The following is a 23,150-nucleotide window of genomic DNA, read 5'->3' as shown; positions in this document are numbered from 1 at the left end:
ACTAAATTAAGATGTGTAGGGTTCAGGGGAAGGTGAAGGGAATCATGCTGAGTAAAGTAAATATAGGGCCCCATGCTCCCTCCCTGTGTGCAGGGGAGCAAAAATGGTCAAAGGTGCAGAGGAGCAGCTCACAAAAGCCATTTGCCCCTCAGCCCAGTCAGGTCTCTGTGGAAAGGGTGGGCACAAGGCAGGGTTGGGAACTTGAAGTAGGTTTCAGTCCCACAGCTGCATAAGCAGAATTCCATTTGGAGTTGATGCTATCAGGAATAGCAGTAGTTTCTATTCCATGTCTGCACACTCTTGAAGAGGGGAGTACCGCAAGGGTAACTTAATGGTAGCATGGCTTTAAAGGAGGACCCGATGTCAGAGAAAAGCTCAGCATTGCTATAGAACTATCCTTTCCATTGAGTTAAAGCTTCCTTTCCCCACAGACTTTGAAGGTTGCATGAAAAGCTGCCAACATGGTTGGCCTACATTGGAGTCAATGAGGAAATTTCCATCAACGTGGAAGCCAGGTGAGTACACTATAGCTAAAGCACAAGCCACAGGGAATCACCAGGGGGCTGAAAGTAAAGGAAGGAATTTAATTTTTTTGGAATGGAGGAAGCATGACATCTAATGAGGCTGGTCAAATAAGGGGAATATGGTATTTAGAGATCAGTTTGAAAATTTGCTTTTTTATTTTTTTGTCTCTAATGTGGTTAATGGGAGCTGTGCCTTTAAGAACAGGTTAGGTTTTGCAAGAATCAGAGAAATACGTGATAGATCTTGCTTGTGCTTCCAGAAAGTGGAAGACGCTGCTTGCATATGCTCTAAAAGGTCAGAACTCAATTTAATAAACTTACCTCATAACAAAACAAGCCTGTTTCCTGAAGGTGTAACACCTAGCAACCAAAAGCTTAGTAACAAGCAAAAGAAAGTGGTTTCTATAATGAAAGAAAGAAGAGCATGCTGCCTGCAACCATTTCTCCCCCACGAGAACTTGTCAACTTCTAAATTAATGATGAGAGTGAGTTTAACGTGTTTGTATCAGAAAGTGACAATTGGCCTTCTAGACTAAACATTGGCACATTGTAATGTACATGGCTAGTAATGTGGCTAGTACTCTGATTAGCCAAACTTGAAGTATCCAAAACTCTCTTATCTAGGGTGACCAGATGTCCCGATTTCATAGGGACAGTCCCAATTTTTGGGTCTTTTTCTTATATAGGCTTCTATTACCCACCCCCCATCCCCATCCCGATTTTTCACACTTGCTGTCTGGTCACCCTACTCTAATCTGAAACATGGGTATGTTTCCCAATGTCCATCATTTACGCTGAAATTTCATTCTATTGTCTAAAACCTTGATTATATGAATGTATTTGATGTCCCAGATAACATTTGGACAATCAGCATTGAGCTGTGTTTCCAGAAGGTCCAAAGGGATTTAAGGAGTAACCAGCTCAACATCTTTCCCCTTCCCCAATCCCCAAATAGACCGTTAATTAGATAGCCAGCATTAATGGCTTACTTGACTAATGCTAGGCAATTAATTTAACCTAGTTTCTATAAATCAGTGGCTCACATTCTTTTGGAATAATTATCCTAATTTACCAGACTGAGGCCTTGTCTACACAACTTCTGTTGACTTAAGCAGTAATGTCACTCATGGGTGTAAAAAACCCACCCCCCAGAGCTACATAACTTACATCAATTTAATGTGGTGTCTACACCGCACTATGTTGGGAGGAGATGATGATCTCAAGTCAACATAGCTTCCGCCTCTCGTTGAAGTGGATTAATTACATCAACAGGAGAGCGCTCTCCCGTCGACTTATCGCCTCTTTGCCAGACCTGCTAAATTGCTGCTGCTGCGCTGATCGTAGTGACACCAATTTAGCGCGGTAGTGAAGACCAGCCCTGAAACTCTACTGGATCTGCTAGTGTTAGCTGACATTCAGCCTCCAGAACAGGTTAGAATGTGCACAATTAAATAGGCATCAATTATATATTATAGTCCAGCAGATAGACATATCTTTAAGGTAGGGTGAAGGACACATTGACATCAAGTAGTGCTTGAAAGTTATTTTTCCTCCTATTTTGCATAAGGAATTGAACTGTACATGGACTTGTTGGAGCATTTTTGCATTTAGAATGGGGTTTGGTTTGACCCTTGGGCACAAAATGAGAACTGCTATGTCTAATCCACAAAGCTTCAATTCATGAGATCACCGACTTCCCTTGTATGTTGGATAGGGAAGGTGTGAGTATGGGAACTTTACTACGTGTGAACTGCAGACTTATCCAAGGATGTCACTCTTGGACTACAAGGTGAATTTGCTGTATTTTAAAATGACTGAGCTGGGCATCAAACTATGGCTCCTATTCAGAAAATCAGTTAAACATGTGCTTAACTCTCATTGAAATCAAGGGGACATAAGAACATACTTAAATACTGCCCTCAAATAGGGTCTTTATTTTGCTGTACCTGACTTTGAGAAAGCTGGAGTAAGTAAATTCTTGGGCAACCATTTTCTTCTTACTGTTGGCTGGGAGAAAGGGTACTGTCCAGATGTTGGAAGATGTTTGGTAGTTGGGCTTACCTTTCCTTGACATGGTTCCCTGAAAGGGAAAGAAACTGGAGGTGTTGATACAGATACAAGTGCAGAATTGACTTTATCTTTTGGTCATCTGAACATTTAATGCCCTCTTGTGTGCTCTTTTTCTCTATCATTTAAGCATTTTTAAAGATGCATAAATATGAAGTGCGGAGAGCTCATTTTGCTCAAATTACACTAATATAAATCCTGAGTATCTTCACTGAAATTGATGGAGTTACCCTTCATTTATATACTGGTCTGAGAGAGGAAAATTGCTGGACTAATGCAGGCCAAATTTGGCCTTAAAGTACCCGTCTTTCATGGGCCATATCCTGTCTTCACTTTTTTAAAGTGGAACTCCCAATTAGTTTGTTTACTTGAAAATCAATGGTGCATTATATAGTTACATGTGATAAAATGATGACAAATCAACAAGCAATAAGAGATGCAAACTTGTATTCAGCTGTATAACAAAATACTAAATCAAGAGAACATTAAAATGTGTTTAATGGTGTGACATTGTATGGAATATGGGAGACACATTATGATATTATTAATGCCAATTGTGACCCAGTGTGCTTGAGGTAGACCTCATTGAAAATGCCAAAGTGAGGGCAGGCTGTGAAGGGAGAGCAGATTCTCCCCAAACTGGTGGTTAACACTGAAGTTCAAGTTAGATTTACCAGCCAGTCACAAACTGTGCTCCTGATCTCCCACACTCGTTATAAAGAAGTTAAAAAAAAAAATCACCCAGCACCCTTTATTGCATTCCAGTTCTCTGGCTTCCACTCAGCACATATGTCCAGCAATTATTTAAAAACTCTGAGAAGTTACTTAAAAACTCTGCTCACTTATACAAAATGTTCTTCTGACCAGGGCCAGTCACATTACCAGGTCAATATTAGTTTGGATATTACCCAAAATACCATGCTGCCAGCCAATCCTTTAGTATCTGACACTGAAGGTTTTCCTATAAAAGAAAGAAGGGAGTTGTTAAATGGTCAAGCAATCAGATACATACATAAGACTACAAAGTCCATATATCAGGTTCTTATCAGTGTTGGTGAGTTTGCTGGTTTGAAAAGTCCTCTGGAACACATCCACGGCTTGGATGGGTCAGTCAGTCCTTTGTTCAGTGCTTCAGTCTGTAGAAAAGTTACTCCAGAGGTAAGAAGCAGGAATCAAGACAAAATGGAGGAGATGCAGCTGCCTTTAATATTCTTTTGCCCTGTCGCCTGTTGTTCCTTTGTCCCAAACACAAGCTGCCCAGCACATGGCATGGAAAAGCCTTGGAGTCCCCTGTCCATAGGCATGCCCCTGCTAGTCCTGCTGACTCATAAGGTGTATCTCCTGGCTCCTTTCCATGGGTTCATTGTATTGTTGATGACCCTTGATGGCCCATCGAACAGGCTAGGCAGTTCTGATGCCAATCTGCCTGGAGTGTCACCCAGAGGCACAGCACAAGTTTGAAATACAGATATATCATACATATCTATAACTCATTATACAAAGGTGATGCAAACATATAAACAAGATCATCATACTTGGCAAATCATAACATTTTCACTGGCACCTTACATGGCATATCTGGTCAGATTCCTTGCAATTTTATAATATTGGTGTGATGCTGTGTGGAATATGGAAGTACCTGCTCCCCCTTTTGCAGCCTGCCCTGATGTTGGCATTTTCAGTGAGGTCTACCCCAGGCACACCGGGGTCACAAATTGTGTGGTTAAAGCTTACATTTTTGCTAAATATTAGTGAATCTTAAAGATAGAATAAAATCTTTGTGCTTTCAAAAACAGTAGTCACAGAGGCCGCACAGTCTCCCATTGAGGTGGGCAAGCACTATCTCCATTTACAGACTGGGTAAATGAAGCAATTCGGTGTCTTGTGCCAGTCAGTGTAGGCATGCTGCCCATTGCATTGACTTGTCAAACTCTGCTCCAGAGTTAAGGTTTATGAACCACATGGTTTTTATTTTAAAAGTTTACGGAGTGAGTCCCAGAGCCTTGAAGTACAACCTGCTTTCGATCATAGTGTGATAGAAAGTTTTTTTTTTCAAGTGTATTTTACCTCCTGCTCCATTTCCACCCATCCTGTTACCCCAGGTTCACTTAAGTTTTGCTGGGCCTCTGAGTCAGCTTACCTCGGGCCTCTTATACCTTCTCTCCAAGAGTAGGTGGATTCGACTATGTTGTTTGTGGAGTAGTACCTCTAGCTCCATTTCCAGATGCTACCCGAAATACAGTAAATAGAAGGTGAATGGGCATCAGTCCCCAAGGGACATGTAATCAAGAATTCTCAGGCATAACACACCACAGCTGGATAAACCCTACAAACAATAAGTCTGAATAGTCTTTTGAATTTTCAAATGGACTTGCTTCTTCAGGGGTGTGTGTACATGTGTTCACTATGGATATTCTAAGGCAATGGTATTCAATCAGGGTCCTGTATAGAGATAGATGGTCATATAGTGCTGGTTCTCCTCTTGTCTACTTGCTAAGCTGTAGTAAGACAACTGAAAAGTCATTTAAATACTTCTACATTTCCATGTAAAGTATGAGGTTATATGATCATGAATGGGAAAGGAGAGGTTCTGCATGGTTGTGAATGGATGGGGAAACAATCTCTCTCCTACAATGTGGTCCGAACTATGAAAAACATGTGAATGCTTGAATGAGTTCACAGCAGGAGTGTCTGTGTAAACAGCTAATTTTAAGTGAGTAGTGTAGTATACATGTGGAAAAGAAATTCACTTATTCCAAACTGATCAGCACTGCAAACCAGACTAGGAATTTTGCTCTTCCAATCAGGGAGCAGAAACATTCTGTGTGATCTAGGTCACCTCTCAAAACTAGCAAGACAGTCTGAATATTAAATACTCGCACCCACAGTAAGTACTCACAAAGGAGCTGCAGTCCAAGAACTATGTCTGAAATTATTCAAATAATTTCAACAGCAAGGAACCTGAGAAAATTGTGAGAAAAAGAGGCTAAATGTATATATTATTGGCTACTAATTGTTGGCCCAGCTCTATGCCACATACAGGCCTAGCTTCCCTCCAGCCTTGGGACTCTTCACTCTGTGAGGCAGTTAAAGGTCCTTTGTGTTCTAGTTTGTCCTTGAATTAGGATCCAAACACAAGATTCATGCAACAGCCCATCCCGTTAGATAAAGTGATTCAATGACTGAGGTGGGAATAGAGCCCTGGAGCCTGGCTCCCCTGCTATATCAACTAGAGATTACACTTCCCTTTAAGGAAACTCCATTTTCCAATCTTGTATTTAATAAATATTATGAAAGTTTAGCATATGGTTCAGCTTGATATTTTTTTCTTGAAGACAGAAGTACAATAACCTAAAGCCTTTTCTAAGATAAGTTTTGGAGTCAGGTATACATTGTGAGTCAAGCTGATGTTTCTATTCTCAAGCCTTCACTTCATCTGTTTTTGGAACCAATGGCATGAATGCTGAACTTGATGAAGGGCAGTCTTATATAGAAGAAAACAAAAATCTGTGGGGGTATATTCTTCTCTTGCTCCACATGGTGACTGCCATTAATGTTAGTAGAATTACATGTGGGCACGGAAAGGCAAATATCCTGTTTGTACAACTTCTGCAAAGTAGGTGCTGCAAAAACTTACTGAACAGAGAAGACTACGCAACATGGCACTACCAGTCCAAAGAGAGACCTTGTCAGATTGAAGAATTGGTCCATTGTAGTAGTCAGTAAAGACAATGTATTTTGATTTGATGGTAGGAAAGGAACAGATTTTCCTGAAGTGGAGGTAAAACTACTTTACCTTTCTGTATCTTTCATGTGAGGCTTTCGGACTTTGTGTTACCACCACCACTGTGTGGTAGTATATCCAGTTTATAAGTGTGCAAACTGAGTAGCAAGGTTGGGACTTGCCCATGGTCCCAGGATAAATCAGTATAAATCAGAATGAATGAATGAATAAATAAACCAAAATAAATGCAGGAGCACTACTAGTGGCCTGCTGTTTGCCTTTAGATGGCACAGCCAACCCATAATTTAGATCAATCTTAAAGTAATAACTGTTTTAAAAAATAAACATACAGAAACGGATTTGAACACTATGATTTTTAAGGTGGATGGTGCCCCTTCTATAGGAGGAAAATATTTGTGATGAAGCATCTATATGAAGTGTTGTAGGTGTCAAACATAACATGTTCTCCCTTAAGTAGAAACAACGGTTTCATGTGAAGTTGGTTGCTATAAATTAAGAGCTCAGAGAACAAATGTTTTGGGGATTTTTTGGTTTAGTTTCATTTTGTTAGTGTGTTTTGTCCATAAAAAATTAAATCTACCAAAATTTCAAAACATCAATTTGACACAAACTGAAAGGTTTGTTTTAAAAAATGTCAAAAGGAAATGTTTGACTTTTTCTCATTTTCTTTTGGCCAAAACCATTGACCAAATCAACACGTATTTGCAAATAGTTTTGGTCAACCCCAAACTGCATTTTTGGGGTATTAATTTGAAAATACCCCCCTTTCTCTAGTATAAACCTCTGCCTGATCCAGAGTTATGAATATGTAATAAAGAATGACTTCTCTCTTTGTTTGCCCCATCTGGTTGGACTCCAGGGGCTGTGGGTACTCTGCACATCTGATAATCAGGTTGCTTATTTAGGGTGTAATCCAAAAGCCATGGAAAGCAGTGAGAATCTGTCTATTAACTTGAATGGGATTCGGATCAAGTTCTTCAGCACTTAAATATGGAGTTAGTTACCTAACTTGAGGCACCTATGTTGTGTTTTTTTAATGGTTTAAACACTTTTAAATACTAGATGGTGTGATTATGACAGATGAGAGCAGAGGTTTCAGCACTTCTGAATGTTTGTGAGTGATAGTTACCCTTGATAAAATTCTGAATATCTTGGGGAGGGGGGAAACAGAGGAATTATATATATTTTTTCCTTTTCAAACATTTGAGTGCAATGGGATTAATTCAGAAAACATCTTAATATAAAAATAAAATATTTTCATTTTTAGTTTTTGATCCTCATGTATTTCTCTGGATTAAAAATGGCAACTGTACCCTTCTCCCATCACACTCTTCCCACCTCCCCTACACCCATAACAGTTCAAAACCTAGGCATTCAAAAACATATATTTGCAGTAGAACATTGATTTTAAGGATTTTCCAATCAGAGACCAGAAACATGCCATGTAGGTTCTCTGTCCAAATAAAACAATAAAAATCAATATGCTGACGTGAAGGCAGAAGTTCTATCCAGTAATATTAGTGTGCCTAAGGAAATGACAGATGATTTTTTTGGCCGCCTGTCCACATGCAAAACAAGGATAACCCTACTATGCTAATACATGGCTGGCCTTTAACCTTCTTGACAGATCAACATGCAGTGCCATTAATGGTACTATATGAGCAAAAAAGACAGCAATATCAGGGTTGTAATTTATGGCCTGGCAGGCATAAGTCTGCAAATAAGGGCTATACTTGCTGTAGCTCTGCATAAAACATACTGTCAATTTTGATGATTTAATGACAATTAAATAAAGGCTATCAAATGTATTTTGTAGAAAGCTTTTATAGGAAACAGTTGTGAATAACCATGCTCCTTTTCAGTTTCTTCTGAATCTAAGTGTTTCTAAAACACAAATGCCTAGATGGAGATTAAATATACCACATAAAGCCATATTCCTCCTTGGACTAAATTAAGCATCTATTTATGCTCCTAGAAAAATGTGGGAGGCTGGAAAAGCCTACATGAGAGGGCCTGTTGTAAAGAAGTCTGCTTCAAAAACATAAATTTAGTTGGGAATTGGTCCTGCTTTGAGCAGGGGGTTGGACTAGATGACCTCCTGAGGTCCCTTCCAACCCTGATATTCTATGATAAATAAATTAAATAAATAGGGCATCAAATGGCACAGCTTTGGGGGCAGGGGGACAAAAAATACTTCAGAGCATGATGCAACAAATATTGAACTGATGGAATTAACCAAACATAACATGAATTAAATCAAATACATGCTAAAGGCAAGTATGCATTCTGTTGAATCAAACCCATTAGAAATCTGGAAATAAGGTAGGCAAACTGCTATCATGTTAAAAGACATCATCTCGAGCAGCATAGCGTCTGTATAACAAACTTTCATTTTGTTAGTAGACACACAACAAATTTAACATCAAGCATTCTATGAAAAATCTGATTCAGGAGCCCCTCCTCACGGAGAAAATCCAGTCCATTATTCCTCCTGCACGATTTATCTTCCTATGCTAACAACCTTGGAAAAAGAAAAGTGGGGTTCACCAAAATAAAGGAAGGTGCAATAAAGCAATTTAAAATCAGGGTAATCAGCAAAGAAGGAGGTGGATCTAAAAAAATTCCAGGAATCTTGTCCATCAAACTTGAGGCTATATAATGGGATTGGGGTTTCTGCAGTACTGTCCCCACCTAGGAATAAAGCTTTTACTGGAAAACCCAATAAAATTCTAATTTGCAAAGTAATTAAAAGCCTGCTTTCTGTTGTTTGCAAAAATAAATTAAAATGCAGTAAACAGAATAATCTTGATTTCTTTTTTTTAATTAGCACACACCAAGGAGGATTTATACTCCCTAGAACAAGCAGCTAATACATTGGGATACTTGCTTCACATTATAGGAAACTCAAGAGGTGCTAGTAGTAGCAGTTCCTTTCTCTTTTGATGGGGCAGGGTGGGATAAAAAATATAAACTTTTTATGGGTCAGAACCTGAGGACCCAGTCACAGCTCCATAGCCTAGCCACAGTCTGTGCCTCCACCGTGGGAGGCAAATCCCAAAGGACAGCCACCCCCGCTAACTCCCACCTCCCCCACTAGCTTTGGGGTTACTCTACAGCTGATCTGCCCTTGTGCTATAATTCCTGACTTTGCCCCCTTCCATATGTTGGAATGGAATTGCCAGGGCATGTCATTGGAGAAGATGATGCCTCGCTAGTCTCCCCAGCTAAGTGAGAGCTAAACAGTCAATGAGGGGACTGAGCAGCCCCACCCCACCTCTGCTCAGTATCTGCACCAGAGCTGACAAATGCTCTATTGGCCAGAAGCACCCCTGATGGCAACTGGGGAAGCACATGAATTTCCCTGATCGTGAACAATAGGGTTGAGTGTGTGGGTGAATGGAAGAACGAGCAAATTGGTAAATATGGTCGAGTGTATGTGGGGGAATTGGTGGGGTGCAGAAATCAGAGGTAACTTGTGGGTGGGAAGACAGCAGTGGGTGTTAGGATGATAAATGCTAGATTGGGTGGTGGCAGGGAAGGGTGAGAAAAAGTGAGGACTGGGACAGAGCTGTGAAGGAACAAGAGAAGGATAAATAGTGTATTCTCCCACCCCTGCCCTTTATTTTAAAGTGTTGCAGTTATTCATTCTGCAAAGGGGAGGGTAGTGGGAGATGGAAGAGTTGGTGCATCTCTCTCCCCTTCTCCCTACTTCCCAATCAAATTCCATAATTTCCCCCCAAACACCCCATATTGGACAGCATCCCCATTTTCACTTGGAAAAATTTGGTTTAGCCACAAGGGGAGGATGGAAGGTAGTGGGAGGCGGAAGAAAAGGTGGAAGCTGCAGCCACGCCATTTACTTTTAGGTGTTAGCTGCCATTTTTAGCAAGGGCCTGTTGCAGAGCGCTCTCTCCTCAACAGCTTTGTGCACACTGTGGAGCACTTTCATCACGCTGACATTGGTAGCTCCCCCCATGGAATGGGCACCTTGTGCAGTTGCAGCTTTGGCAGCACTACTGGAACTAGCTGTAGAGTCCAGTGATGGCATTTGCTGTGGCAGGAGAGAGAGAGAGAGAGAGAATTCTAGACCTCTGCGGCTGGTAAGCCTTTCAGTCCACCTTTCTGACACGTTCAAGATTTCTAATTCAATGAATTTTGCAGAGCTTCATTCAAACTGTGCTTGTAGAGTAGCCTCGCCCATCAGCATAGATTTCATTTCACATTCATTCTGACAACAGAACTATATACAGCAATATCTTATGATGGGTTAGCTCAAAATCACCAAGGTGGTTTGCAGAAGCACGTGAACTTTATAATGGCACTCAGCACCACCTCTGTTGCCAAGGTATTGAACTTTGAATAGTGCAGTAGCTACATTACCTATTTCTAATGATATACTAATCTTCCACTGACACAGAAAATCCCGTGGTGTCCCTTATGTAATATGCAATGGCTCAGCCTCTACACAGTGATGATGGAATATTATGGTGAGTCATAATATTCTTACTATGCAAAATGCCTGCAAATGGATTAGCTTTTTAGTATGTAGTGCTGTGTCTGAACTATGTATAGCCATAGCAAAATGTGAGAGCTCTTCTGATTAGATGATGAATGGAGGAATTGAAATGACATTCTATTTATATGGGGCCTAAAGAATTCAAATTCTGATGTACATAATTCTAACCTTATTTTGTTTTCCTTTGTAAAGAGCATTTTGAAAACAAAGCCATCCAAACAGAAGTTAAATACAAGCGGTGGGTCAATAATCATAAGTGTTTGACTTAAAGCAAGAAAAAAAATTTCAACATTAAGGTGCTGATCTTACAAGTCCTCCAAGCACAGAATTCCTATTAAATCAGTCATGCTCCTGCACATGATGGGCTAGCAGGATTGGACCAACCATTGATGCTTCTCCTCATTCATGGGTAGCTTTGGGAAGACTGAATGAGTCTACATGCAGACCCCAAGCCTGCATTGAGCTCTGTGTGTGTAAACCCCAGCACCCATGCAGAGCCCTATTGACCACAAGTGATGTGGCTGCAGGTTTGGCCTCTTCTTATTTCCCTCTGCCCTCTCCTGACCAATTTTCAAAGGGAAGACTGGGGAACTGAAATCCAGGTGCTGGTTTGGGGCCACAATTAGCAGTCTGAGCACAATTCCAGTTTGAGTTCTGGTTTCCTTTATTAGCTGAGGTTGTACATTTACTTAAATTGTAATGCTGTTTTTATGGAAGTGATAATGGGATGACTTTCTTTTAGGCATTATTTGTCTTTCATGTTGTCAGTTAGCAGAGACAAAAGTACATTCATATTGGCAACTCTTCAGTTGGCCTATTTTTGCATAGTTTGAGCTCCCTTCCTTTCTTTCCCTACTCTTCCCTGTTGGGAATCAATCCTTTATGTAGATGAAGGAGCTTGCACTTCAATTTCCCTTCTAATTTATTTGGCTGGTGGATTCTTCGTTAGTTTTAGTTGAGAAGTTATGCATTACTGGTTTATTATTTACTTATTACAGTAGTCCCTAGAGACCCCAGCTGAGGTTAGGGACCCACTGTAGTAGTACTGTGCAAACACACAATAGGAGACAAACTTGCTCCAAAGAGCTTGAAGTCTAAATGAATGGTGTTTGGTTGCCTTTATAAATGGATAGGATGACTTTTATAATTCCATAGGGCCTTCTGTCTGAGGATCCCACGGCACTTTACAAACTTGAGAGAACTACCTCCCTCACAACAATGCTATATGGCTGGTCCATGTTAACCTCACTTTCCAGATAGAGGGACTAAAGCAAAGAGGTTATATGATGGAATTATTTTCTTCCCAGACATCCCATATGCATACTACAGTGTAATACACATGATTGCAGTGAATATGGGTGTTTAATTTCACAGGTAACCAGAAGAATAGCTCTGTGCCCTTCTTCACAGCATCAGTCAGTAAGTGCATATTGATTTGAAACAAATGTAAATTAGAATTAATTTTTACTTGCTAAAGTAGTCAGATAAGGAAAGTTTCTATTGATCTTTGTCCTAGAAGCCAATTATCTGGATTAAATGTTTTTATTCCATGGATTACTCAGTATGGTATTTAATCGTTTTGCACTGATCAATGGGAAACTGCATATGTAAAACCAAAACACTGTAAGTTAGAATAGTTAGAATGTGATTTATTCTAAAAAGTGTATCTTGTTTCATTTACCCCCTGCCTCTTCCTGATCAAAAGCTGTGACTATAACAAACTCAATAGCAAGCTGACACAGAAAATGAACAGGGATCCTCTCTGGCCCCATTTCAATTTCATCTTCCTTTTCCTTTACTCTACTCAATGTATTTGTGTTTCCTCCCTCACCCAGGACTGGAAAGCTTACCTGTTTTAACTACCCCTTATTGTCAAGCGTTTTTGTGGTGATGCTCTCTGCAGGACAGAAGCTCATAGCAGCAATCTCTCTAGTTAGTCCAAAGTAACTGGAGAAATGAACACTAAATAAACAAGGTGATGATTATAAAATGTATGCTATATTGAGCTGAAATTACTAGTGCAATAGAGGACAGGGGAAATGGACCACTGGAATATTATGTAGAAAAGCTCCTAATTTAGGTAGTCTGTAGACAGATTCTTTGATAACAAACAAGCAGAGGTCAGATCCTGCTTCCACTGAAGTGGGTGGGAGTTTTGTCATTGACTTCAATGGGAGAAGGATCTGACTTTAATGTTTTATTCCTAGTCTCTGCACTTGCAGGATGACTGACCTCCAGTCATCTTTGTCCCGCCTCATAATGTCCAAACACTGCCATTACATGTATCTATTGCTAAAGCAGTCCAGACTTCAGCCCCAGAGCGATTTAATCATCTTGGTAACATCCTGCTCTCAACTCATTTTCCTGGCAGTAGTTTTAATTACGTTTCAGGCTCCTGAATGAATTTGTTTTCCCGGGATCCTTGTCATATTTAAACTCTTATCACGTCTGGATGCCTGCAATCACTGATGCATTTGTTTTAGAGGATGAATTAGTCTTCTGAGCATGTCCAATTTATGAATTAGATTTCATTGAAAGCTTAAACTGAGAGAGAGAGGACAGCTTTGTGGTACCACTTTCCCAGTGTGCCGGAAAATATCACGTTTTCAGTTAGATTGTCAACGGAAAATAAGATCCTGGTCTTGAGCTTGGAACAGGAACCCTGGAATGTCATACCCTCCTTAGCAGCATCTTTATTACACCAGCCACGCTCGTTCCTGTTCCTTTTTACTTTGCAACACGATACAATTTTGTCACTGAAGTTTAAAAACCAGAAACCAAGTATTAAGATTTTCTAAATCTGCGGCTTCCATTCACCCTTGCCTTTTCCCCAGAACTGTTTATTTGTTATACTAATGACGCCATTGATTGATGAATAAGTCCCCCCCCTCTTTGGGGTGAGGCAGAACCCCCAATTTTTAATGCATCCGATTACTCCAGCTTCAAACTTTTAGCCAGCGCTTCCCTTGCGAGAGGGCGGGTGGGGGCAAACGCCGAAACCAAATAAAGCAGCCGGGCTGCGATTCAGAGGCTAAGTTTCCAGACTGGCCAGGAAAAGGTCGGTCAGATTTCCAGGTAGTTCAAGGAATTAAACCCCGCTATAGAGGCGGGCTCCCAAATCTTCGTTAACGGCGCCCTGAACTTCGGTCCCCTCCACAGTGATGCCGGGGAGAGGGGGACACAGAGTCCTGGGGGAAGGCTAGAGCCAGCATCCTCTGACCTCTTCAGCACCGGGAAAGCTGGATTGAACGGAGGTGCATGAGTGGATAGCGTCTGCTGGGAGTAAAGCAAGCCTGGGCAGCTGGTGGATACGTGCATCTCCATGAAATCCGCACTAGCCTGGGAGGGGGGGGGAGCTGTTCCCCCCAAGTGATGGGGCGCTTTTCCCCGGCAACCGGGGAGTTGCTGGGATCCGCTAGGATTCCCCGCTTTATGTTAGAGCGCCTCTTCGTCCCCTCTGCTTTCTGCCGGTCAGACTGTGGTCAGATTCACTGATCCGGCATAGATCTTTCTCTCATATCTCAAACTCCCCTTCCTGTTGAAAGCTTCCTAACCCCCTCCTCCCGCGCGGCTCTGTCGCCACAGACCTTTTCTCCCATCCTGTGCAATCGGAGCTCTTCTCTCCCCATCTCCTTGTGCCACCCCCTCCAGCTCCCGTTTTTGGCTAGGCTCCTGGATGCAACTGGGCTCCACTGTTCCCTTCCTCTACGCTCCTCTCTCCATCTCCCCGTGTGTTTCGCCCAGACTATATTGAGTGGTGAGTCTCTGCAATCACGTGGTCTGTGGAAGGGGGGGGGCTGTCCTCCGCAGTTTGCTGTGTGCTGGGGCTCAGACACACACAGAGTGGTGAAGAGCTGCTGCTGAAGTCTCTGCCCTGCTGCTGCTGCTGCTTCCTCGCAGACACCCAGGATCTATCCATCTGCATATATTTTTAGCCCCAACCTTTTTCTTGCTGTCGTCCCCCTGCTTTCCCGTTCTCTCCATCGTCTCAATCTTGGAGAATCCTTGGGGTTTCGGGGTCTGGGATTTTCTGATCTTTTTTTTTAATCTGGGTACCTTTCCTCCCCTCTTCTTTCCCCCCATCTCTGTCTCTCCATCAAACCCGGGCTGATGTGCTCCGCGAGAGGCTGGAAATGGAAGTGGTGATGCTCTGGCTTTTCCCCTGGATATTTCAGTGCGTTTCAGTGCGGGCGGACTCCATCATCCACATTGGTAAGAAGGGGGGACGAGGGGGGAGAAAGCAACAAATACAAGAAAGGGATGGTGTCTCCTTAAAACCCCATCATGTCACGGGCAGAGGGCGAGGGAGCCCCATTAGCTCCCCGGGGGGGGGCACAAAAGCCACCCGAATCCTCTGAATTGCAAAGTTAGCAGCGAGATGAGGAAGCGACGGTGGGGGTCCCTTTTGGTTGCAAGGATGCTGCGAGCACGTTAGCACTGAATCGCAGCAGGGGTTTCTCTGGAGACAGGACGCAGGTTTGCTGCTGCCGTTTCTCCGGTTGTACTAAATGCTGGGCTCAGACCTGTTTGCGTGCGAGGTTTTCTCTCTTCCCCAGCCACCCGCAGTAAACAAGGCAAGATAGAATAGGAACCATCCCGTAGGGGAAACTTTCCAAAAATCCCTCCACCCCCGGCGCCCCTTTCCCCAATCATAGCAGAGGCCACTATAACGGGAATGCAGGAGGGACAAGTTGGCTGGGAAAGGGTTAGGAGACGCTAGATGCGCAGTAGCAGTGTGTGTGTGTGTGTGTGTGTGTGCGCGCAACTGTTGTGGTTTGAATAAGGGCTCATTAAAACCTTTGGACTACGAGGCTTGAAGTCTCTAGCGAGGAGAAACCTGGCTCGGCAGTGGGGGGAGGAGAGGCTGGGGCAGTGGAGCATGCAGGACGGGTAAGTTTTGTGGCTTCTAAGAGCAGGGTAGAGGAATGTCCAAGGAAAGTCTGGCCGGCAAAAGGCAAAGGCTCTGCAGTCACCTTTTGGCGGGTGTCGAAAGGTACCGGCAGGAATTAAGATGGTGGTGGGGGAAAGAGAGGGACAAGATCCTCCACAAATCCCTCGGGCTTCTGACAGATGACAGGGGAGGAGATGGAGAGTGGCGGGGAAATGAAGAGCAGTGATTCCCATCCGCCTTTAGAGGAGGAGGAGGAAAATCCTCAGGGAGGAGAGAGAGAAGCCATGGAGCAGGAGAGGCTGGGTGGGAGTTTAGTCCGGAGCTAGAGAGCGCGGACTGTATCAGGTTTGTCCCCTCCAGGCGCCACGCGTGGGGAGGGGGGGGGTTTGAGCGTGTGGGTGAATGTCTGTGAGGGTGAGGACCGAGTTTGAACCACCTGACGTGGTGGCGGCGGGGAGAACGAGGCTGCTCAAACACCAGCCCTGTAAAACAAGCAGGAGGCGGAGGGCCGGGGCCGGAGCCGGAGCCCCCAGCATTGCGGAGCTAGCCCAGAAAAGAGACCGAGTCAACTTTGCCCGCTGCGCGAGGAAAGCCCTGAGCTCCCCGTGAATTCCGAGGGGGGAGGGCGGCGGGGAAGCCCCGCTTGCGTCTCATCCTCGCAGGCGCTGGACACACGTACAGGATTCCAGCTGCACCAGCAGCACGTTGTTCACCTTGGAGGCAAACTCGAGATTTCGGACTTTTTTCGCGATGTGCTGAAGAGGAGGAAAGCGCGCCCCATTGCTCATCGGTGGAGCTGGAGAGAGGAGAGTCCAGAGACACAGCAGGTGGTGGAGGCCAGACGTCCATAAAGCCTCTCTCTCTCTGCCCTTTGACTGCCAATGGACAAGGTGAAGGCCAGCTATAGATCTGTGGCTTGTATTCCTGACCACACTTAGTGTTATTTTAGCGCCTCTTCCAGAAATAAGGGCTTCAAAAGAGTGAAGGGGAAGAGCCTCCTGAACTTGGATTTGCGAATTTACACGCGACTCTTTGTAAGGCTCCAGGACACAGAGCTGCTGTGAATAAGCAATATTGTATCAGGGAGGGAAGTGACTTTTAAAAATCCTTTAACCTAAAAAATCCTTGATTTGCATAACAAGATAGTAAACCTAATGTGCACACACGCTCCCGTAGTCAGAGTATATTACGTAACACAGCTCGCCAGATGTTTTCATGTTAACTGCATAAACACGGCCCTGAAATTAGAAGCTTTCAGGTTACTGAACGCACAGGCTGACTCTAAATCTGTGTGTGTGTATGCAGCAGAGATTCAAAACCCCAAACAATGACAAACTAGGTGAACAGCAGAAAAAACCCAGAGCAAAAGTTGGTTGTGTTTCTAACAGCTCTCCCTTTCTATTACATTCAAACTCACAAAGCAATTTTTTTCTAGGGGTTTTGGTTAAAAACCAGTAAATGACGGTTTGTGAAGAATACATAACCCATTGGGCAAGAAAAGGCTTCATGATGCAAGTCTAGTTGTGCTGCACCTATCCATTGCAGTCAACTCATGCGGAATGGGTCCTTGAAGACTGTGTGTGTGTGTGATTTAATGCGCCTGAACAATACATGCCTGTGTATGATTACCGATAAACCTGGGAGCAAGGAAGCTGTTTTCTGTTAACTTGTTTTGAAATTCTCCCATGGTCCCGAGCTCAACAACGTTCTCAGTGCCACACTGAACTGGCCGTGTTAAAACACAGCACTCGAGGGGAGAGAGGTAGCTGATTTATACAGATGTATATACATGAAACTTTAGGCACGGGGAAATAAACTAGAATAGTTATGGAGCCTCCCCATCTCCCCATTAACTCCCCCACCCCTCTGTCCTCCTGGAGGAGATCAAATTCTGATGTGATCATGCCAACAGGTGCCATTTTTGAAGGAAATGCTGCCAAGGACGACGAAGTCTTCAAGCAGGCGGTGTCCGATCTGAACCTCAATGACGACATTTTACAGAGCGAGAAAATCACGTACTCCATCAAGCTCATAGAAGCCAACAACCCCTTCCATGCGGTGCAGGAAGGTAAGCGCCGCGGGACGGGCTCGGCTCGGCTCGGACCGGCTGCGAGGGCTTCCCAGAGCCCCGGCTGCTGGGCGCGGGGAGACCGTAGTTCTGCTTCGCGCGTCTGTTGCAGGTGTTTGTCACGGGCCCGGGCTGACTCGCCTTCCCGCCCGTGGGCGTTATCTTCCCCTCTAATAATACACTGGGGGTGGGGGATGTTGGCTCCAAAGAGCAGTTGAGTTCCTCCTCCCCCCATCTCCTGTCTTTTACTGTCAGGCTTGGCAGGGCTGCTGGAGCCCTGGGCGCTGGGTGCGCGATCGGGGTGCAGGCGGGTGCGGGCTGTTCTCTTCCGAAGGCGCGGGCAGCTCTGCTGGGGCTGGAAACTTTCCGGCGGCCGAAGGTTGGCGCTGTTTCCCAAGGAAAGAGCCCAGAGCGGGAAGCTGCCTGGCGCTGCGGTGCCTGCTCGCGGAGAGCTGGCAGTCGTGTGAAACGCCTTCCCAAGCAGCAGCCGCTCGTAGTGCGTGTGAGCGGCCGGGCAGGCAGGGCAGGGCAGGGCAGGGCAGCGCACGTGTGTCCGGGGCACAGAACACGAGGATCTGGCCTGTTGCCCCGTGTCTCGCTGGGCAGGTCTCTCGCCGCAGGGCCAGAGCAGGGGCGGGTTTCAGGCGCTGTGGGGTGCGCTGGGGGAGAGCCGGGAAGGAAGGCAGCTCAGGCGCTGCACAGAGGCGATTTCGCTCAGCCTGGCTAGGGTGATCCGGCTGAGGAGCCCTTCCCTGGGGAAGGGAGAATGTGAGCACGGGGCTTGGAGTTGCAACAGGTGCCGGAGCGAAGGGCACCTGAAAGCCCCTCTCACTGTCAGATGCTTCTGATGTTATTTATTGGGTGGAGATGGGGGAATAGCGAGGGGTCAAACCACCCTCCCATAATTCTGCGATGTAAAGGCAATTCAGTGAGATCCAGGGAAATCGAAGTCACTGACGAGAGAATATCGGAAGTAGAGCCTGCAGGTGTATAAGGGAACAATTCCTTTCTACGGGAATAAAAGGGCCCTGGTAGTTACAATGCGATGTGCCTGAAAGATTCAGAGTGAGTGTGGGTTGGACTAGTTTTGCCTTTCTCATTTCGTTTGTCTCCTGACTTGAACTCCCCATGTCTGTAGAGGGGCGCAGAGCAGGGGTCTTGTGCGTGCGTGAGGTCTAGTAACTCCAAAGATTGCTTCAAAGAATGTGAATGGTGAGACACAGTCTGAGCAGTCTTGGTAAGAAACCAAAACACATTATTGGTGCCCAAACGTTTAGGCTGCCTCTAGCCCCCTTCTGCTATCTCTAAGGTCTGTCCTAACTTGTTGCTGGGTGAGAGAGAGCTGAAAATGGAAGGAAATGTTAAACATCCATCAATAAAGAGGTTGAGTGCTGTAATGTGCGGGGACTGAAATATATGTGAGAAGTTGTGCAATGTCAGGGCCCCCACGTGAAACGATGGTGCTTAGGCAGAGGCTTCAAGCTTTTTTCTCCCTGCCTGAAAGTGAGTTTTGATTCAAAGAGTGAGGGATAGTCTGATTTTAGATATGTTTAGATTTTACCAGTCACAGAGAGGATCAAATACAGCTGGACTAAAATAGGGACTGGCTGAGAGATTAAGAGGAAGTCTTTTCGGAATGGAGACGATGCTGTCCTTGTAGTCTGCTGTTGTGTTTAATAATACTTTATTATCATGTTAACCGCCTATTGTGTGGATGAATGGAGAAGTAAGTTTTTAAAGTAGGGAGGAAAGTGGTTAGAAAAACAGCTGTTTTATTTCACAGTCTTTGATCCCACTGAGATTTTACGTGTGGATTAAATGGGGTAGCTAAGTAACTGGCTGAGCATTTTCCTAGCGTTTATAAGATTTGACAAGTAGTTACACAGGTAAATCATTTCAATTAGCTTTTATTGCAAAGGAAAATGTTTGAAATCAATCAGCTTGCCTTTACAAATAAGACTTTAAAAAGATGTTATTGGGGTTTAATGAAGAAGCCAAGGTTGATTATTGCCTGGGTTATTTCAGCAGCAGTGTTTCTGAGTAATAATTATTCTAGAAAAGAGAGCTATTTATATACCCTGACAAGAGTATTTTTAAAAATGATTCATCACTAGTCTTATCCTTAATATTACAGAGCACAGGAAAAATAATCTTTTCCTGTGTGAAAATTTGCATTCATACATATGTATTTATCTGTAACTTGTGTACATGCAAATTATGGTTACAAAATTGCATCAAATATTCATTTTCATAGACCTCAAACAATTCCTTCTGACATCTTTTTGCCACCATGCATGCTTCTTTGCTGTCACATAAATCCAAGACAGCAACAAAATAAACCTGTTTGGGGGACTGATCTGAAGCCCATTGACATAGATGGAATTCGTTCAATAGGCTTTGGATCAGGCCTTAAATTCTTGAAAAGGGGGCAAGAAAGGTGCTTGTGACTGGGGAAAAATACATAGTCACAAACTATGGAATAGCAGGGTTGATTATTGGCAAAGACCAACTGAAAGATCAGCTCTTCCTACATTTGCAAAATGTCAGTATTTTATATTGGAGTTTATTCATATTCATGGAAGTGACAGGAGTTGGCTGGCTGAACAAGTGCTTCCAACAGTGTATCTCTTCTCGAAAGTAGAAGGTTTAAACTACTTTGGTCACATTGGGATATAAACTGACAGTCTTGTGGACAGCAAGTCCAACTGCTCAGCTTGTTCTGAGGAACTTGACCAAACTAGAGAATACTTCTTGACTTGGTAGTTTTCTTATTTTTCCTTTTAATCCTGCAGGAATAAGAGTACCTCCAGGAAAGAAGAATATTTCCAAAGTAATAATTCACTGTGAAAACTGTGCGTTGAAACCCCAGGAAGGAGTCTGGTCAGACTTTAATCTGTTTGGTACAGATCATTAGGCACCACAGCATATCTTCAGTGCCTGAAAAAGTGTGGGACCCAGATTTTCTTGGAGATGCCCCCTGGGGCAGTGGGCACCTAAATTTAGAATAATTTCCTGATCACATGCTGGAGACCAGAGGAAATGTGGAATAAATGTTACAATTACATTGAAAAATTATCCTTTGTCACCTAGGTATTAAGGCTTATCGGACCTCAAAACAATCCTATCTTCATCCTGTGTGTCAATATCTTGTCACAATGGGTGAGTTAAAAACTGAGTGGCAGCTTTACTGGTTCAAGTCAGACCCTCCCCCACCTTTTTGAGGTTTGAATTTCTTTCATTTGCAACCGTTATTCAATATGCTGACAGAATGATGCATGGGATGCACTAGTAACCCTTCTATTTGTACAGTGCAATATCTTTCTGCACAATAATACATGGTGTCAGTCTTACTATTCAAAGTTCCATTGTAATCAGTTATGCAGATGCCCTACTCATTTCACTAGGACTTTGCTTACAGTAGTCAAAATAATCTGGAGCAAATCAGCTGCTCAGACTGCTCACAGAATGTTGCTATTACTATATAAAATGCACCGACACCCACATTATTCTTCCTGTGCAATGTCTTTCTAAGCGGTGCCATGGAAATCAGTGTTGTAAATGTTAGATTCATTGTAATGGGACTCTGTGTAGTACAAAACGATTTGGAGTAAAAATAGTCCAGTGTGATACTACTGCCAGAGTAGCTCACAGAATCAAACAAGGCACACAATATTATTTTTTTGTTTCAAGTACCTTTATAAACAGTATTACCCAGTAACACTGTGAATTATTCCTGAAGTCCTACTTAAATCAATGGTGCAAGCAGGCACTTCGTTCCAGAGGTACTAAGGTAATATTATGAAAAGTAAACACTCCATGTGACAAGATTTATTAACGGTAACAAGAATTTAATTTCTGATTATTTTTTAAATGCACTTGGGTTGATATTTAGTATATTGGTAAGATTTTTTGCAGGGGGAGGAAAAAAAATTGAAAAGCAGCAGTATTTTTTCAATAGGATTAGTTCACTTCCAGGAGTAATGGCCTACTTAAAGTATTTTATTTTCCAAAACCAAGCCATTTTCGACACAAGAGATATACAGATATACCTTAGACATTGGAAAAAGCTATAGGGACCTTTGCTCAACAGAATACAGTGATGGTGAATGCCCAGTAACTGCAATAGGTGAATGAGAGCCGAGTCTCTCTCTCTCTCTAGTCTCTCTTTAGGTGGACTTCCATGCTAATGGGCTTATAGATGCTTGAGCATAACAGTTAACATGAAACCTAATTCTAAAACATGACCCTAGATGGTTCAGCTTGCATCTTGTGGGGAAAACTTCCTCTTATGACTCAGTAATAATTTGTATTACAGTTGTGCCTAGTTGCCAGTGGTCAAGGCCTCATTGTGCTCAGTGTTGTGCAAACAAGCAGTAAAGAGACAGTCCCTGCTCCACAGAACTCACAATCTAGTTTTATAACAAGATGCAACAAGTGGATGAAACAATCAAATGGGGGCAGCAGAGAAATATGACATAACAGTGAAATCTGGTGTCTTTCATGTATATATAAAATAGGACTTGATTTTATGTGTGCGCTCATGTACTGGCATGGCACTTTGTGGAGTATGGTCTTTATGCCTTTGACAATTAGTTTTAGTTGAGGGGAAAAAATCATTTTCATTGTAAATAGCTGGCAAAAAATCAAAATCTGAGAATGGTTATTCTGGTTTGGCTATTCTATAGAAATCAGCAGCAGCTGTATAAGCAATGTTACTTTAATTATTGATCCCTTTTGTTCTCTTCATTATAAAGAAGTGGTATGCCAACTTTTAACCCAACATCTGGAAAAGTACTGAGATGTGAACTAGTGCAAATAATTTGTTTTTATCAGTGACCCTAGCAATTCCTTAAAATGCTGCAATTTTTTTCTAAGCTAAGAAGTTTGAAAGCTCAAAGGTATAAGGAACTCTTTTACAGATAAAAGCAGCAAAGAATCCTGTGGCACCTTATAGACTAACAGACGTTTTGGAGCATGAGCTTTCGTGGGTGAATACCCACTTCGTCAGATGAATGTAGACATCCTGCTGCTTTTACAGATCCAGACTAACACGGCTACCCCTCTGATACTTTTACAGATAAGACTGTGAAATATTTGGAAAATAAAGTTTTCAATTCAAATTGCCATTTCTGTACTTGCTGCTGGAGTGATCATGTTGAGGAAAAGTGAGCGTGTGTTAGACAGTGGAGTCCAAAAGACAACTGTAAACCAGTTTCTAGCCTGTCTTGAAAATACATCTGTTTAAGATTAAAAAAAAAAGTGTGTCTGTGTGTATAAAATAGTTCAGCAGTAGATCTAAATGGTTTTAAACACTGTTGGGGCATAAAGGCTAACAGTAC

General features: G+C 43.1%; 1 protein-coding gene across 4 annotated transcripts in view; it reads left to right on the top strand.

Moving 5' to 3' along the window:
- Positions 1–429: 429 nt before the first annotated feature.
- The window catches only part of GRID1 (glutamate ionotropic receptor delta type subunit 1), an 845,372-nt gene continuing 822,651 nt past the window's right edge, over positions 430–23,150 (top strand). For 2 of the 4 annotated variants that reach the window (XM_039480948.1, XM_039480949.1), the window contains exons 1-2: positions 14,685–15,064; positions 17,656–17,811. In XM_039480948.1, coding sequence (XP_039336882.1) covers positions 14,986–15,064; positions 17,656–17,811 — 235 coding nt within the window. In that variant the 5' untranslated portion in view covers positions 14,685–14,985. Of the gene's footprint in view, positions 516–14,683; positions 15,065–17,655; positions 17,812–23,150 lie in introns of those variants that run through there. The other 2 variants (XM_039480953.1, XM_039480958.1) reach the window with 2 other exon arrangements.

This window comes from Mauremys reevesii, linkage group 7 (genome assembly GCF_016161935.1).
Source record: "Mauremys reevesii isolate NIE-2019 linkage group 7, ASM1616193v1, whole genome shotgun sequence".
In the NCBI taxonomy this organism is placed as follows: Eukaryota; Metazoa; Chordata; order Testudines; family Geoemydidae; genus Mauremys; species Mauremys reevesii.
Note: the sequence above shows the minus strand (reverse complement) of the source record. Positions and strands in the feature narration are given on the sequence as shown.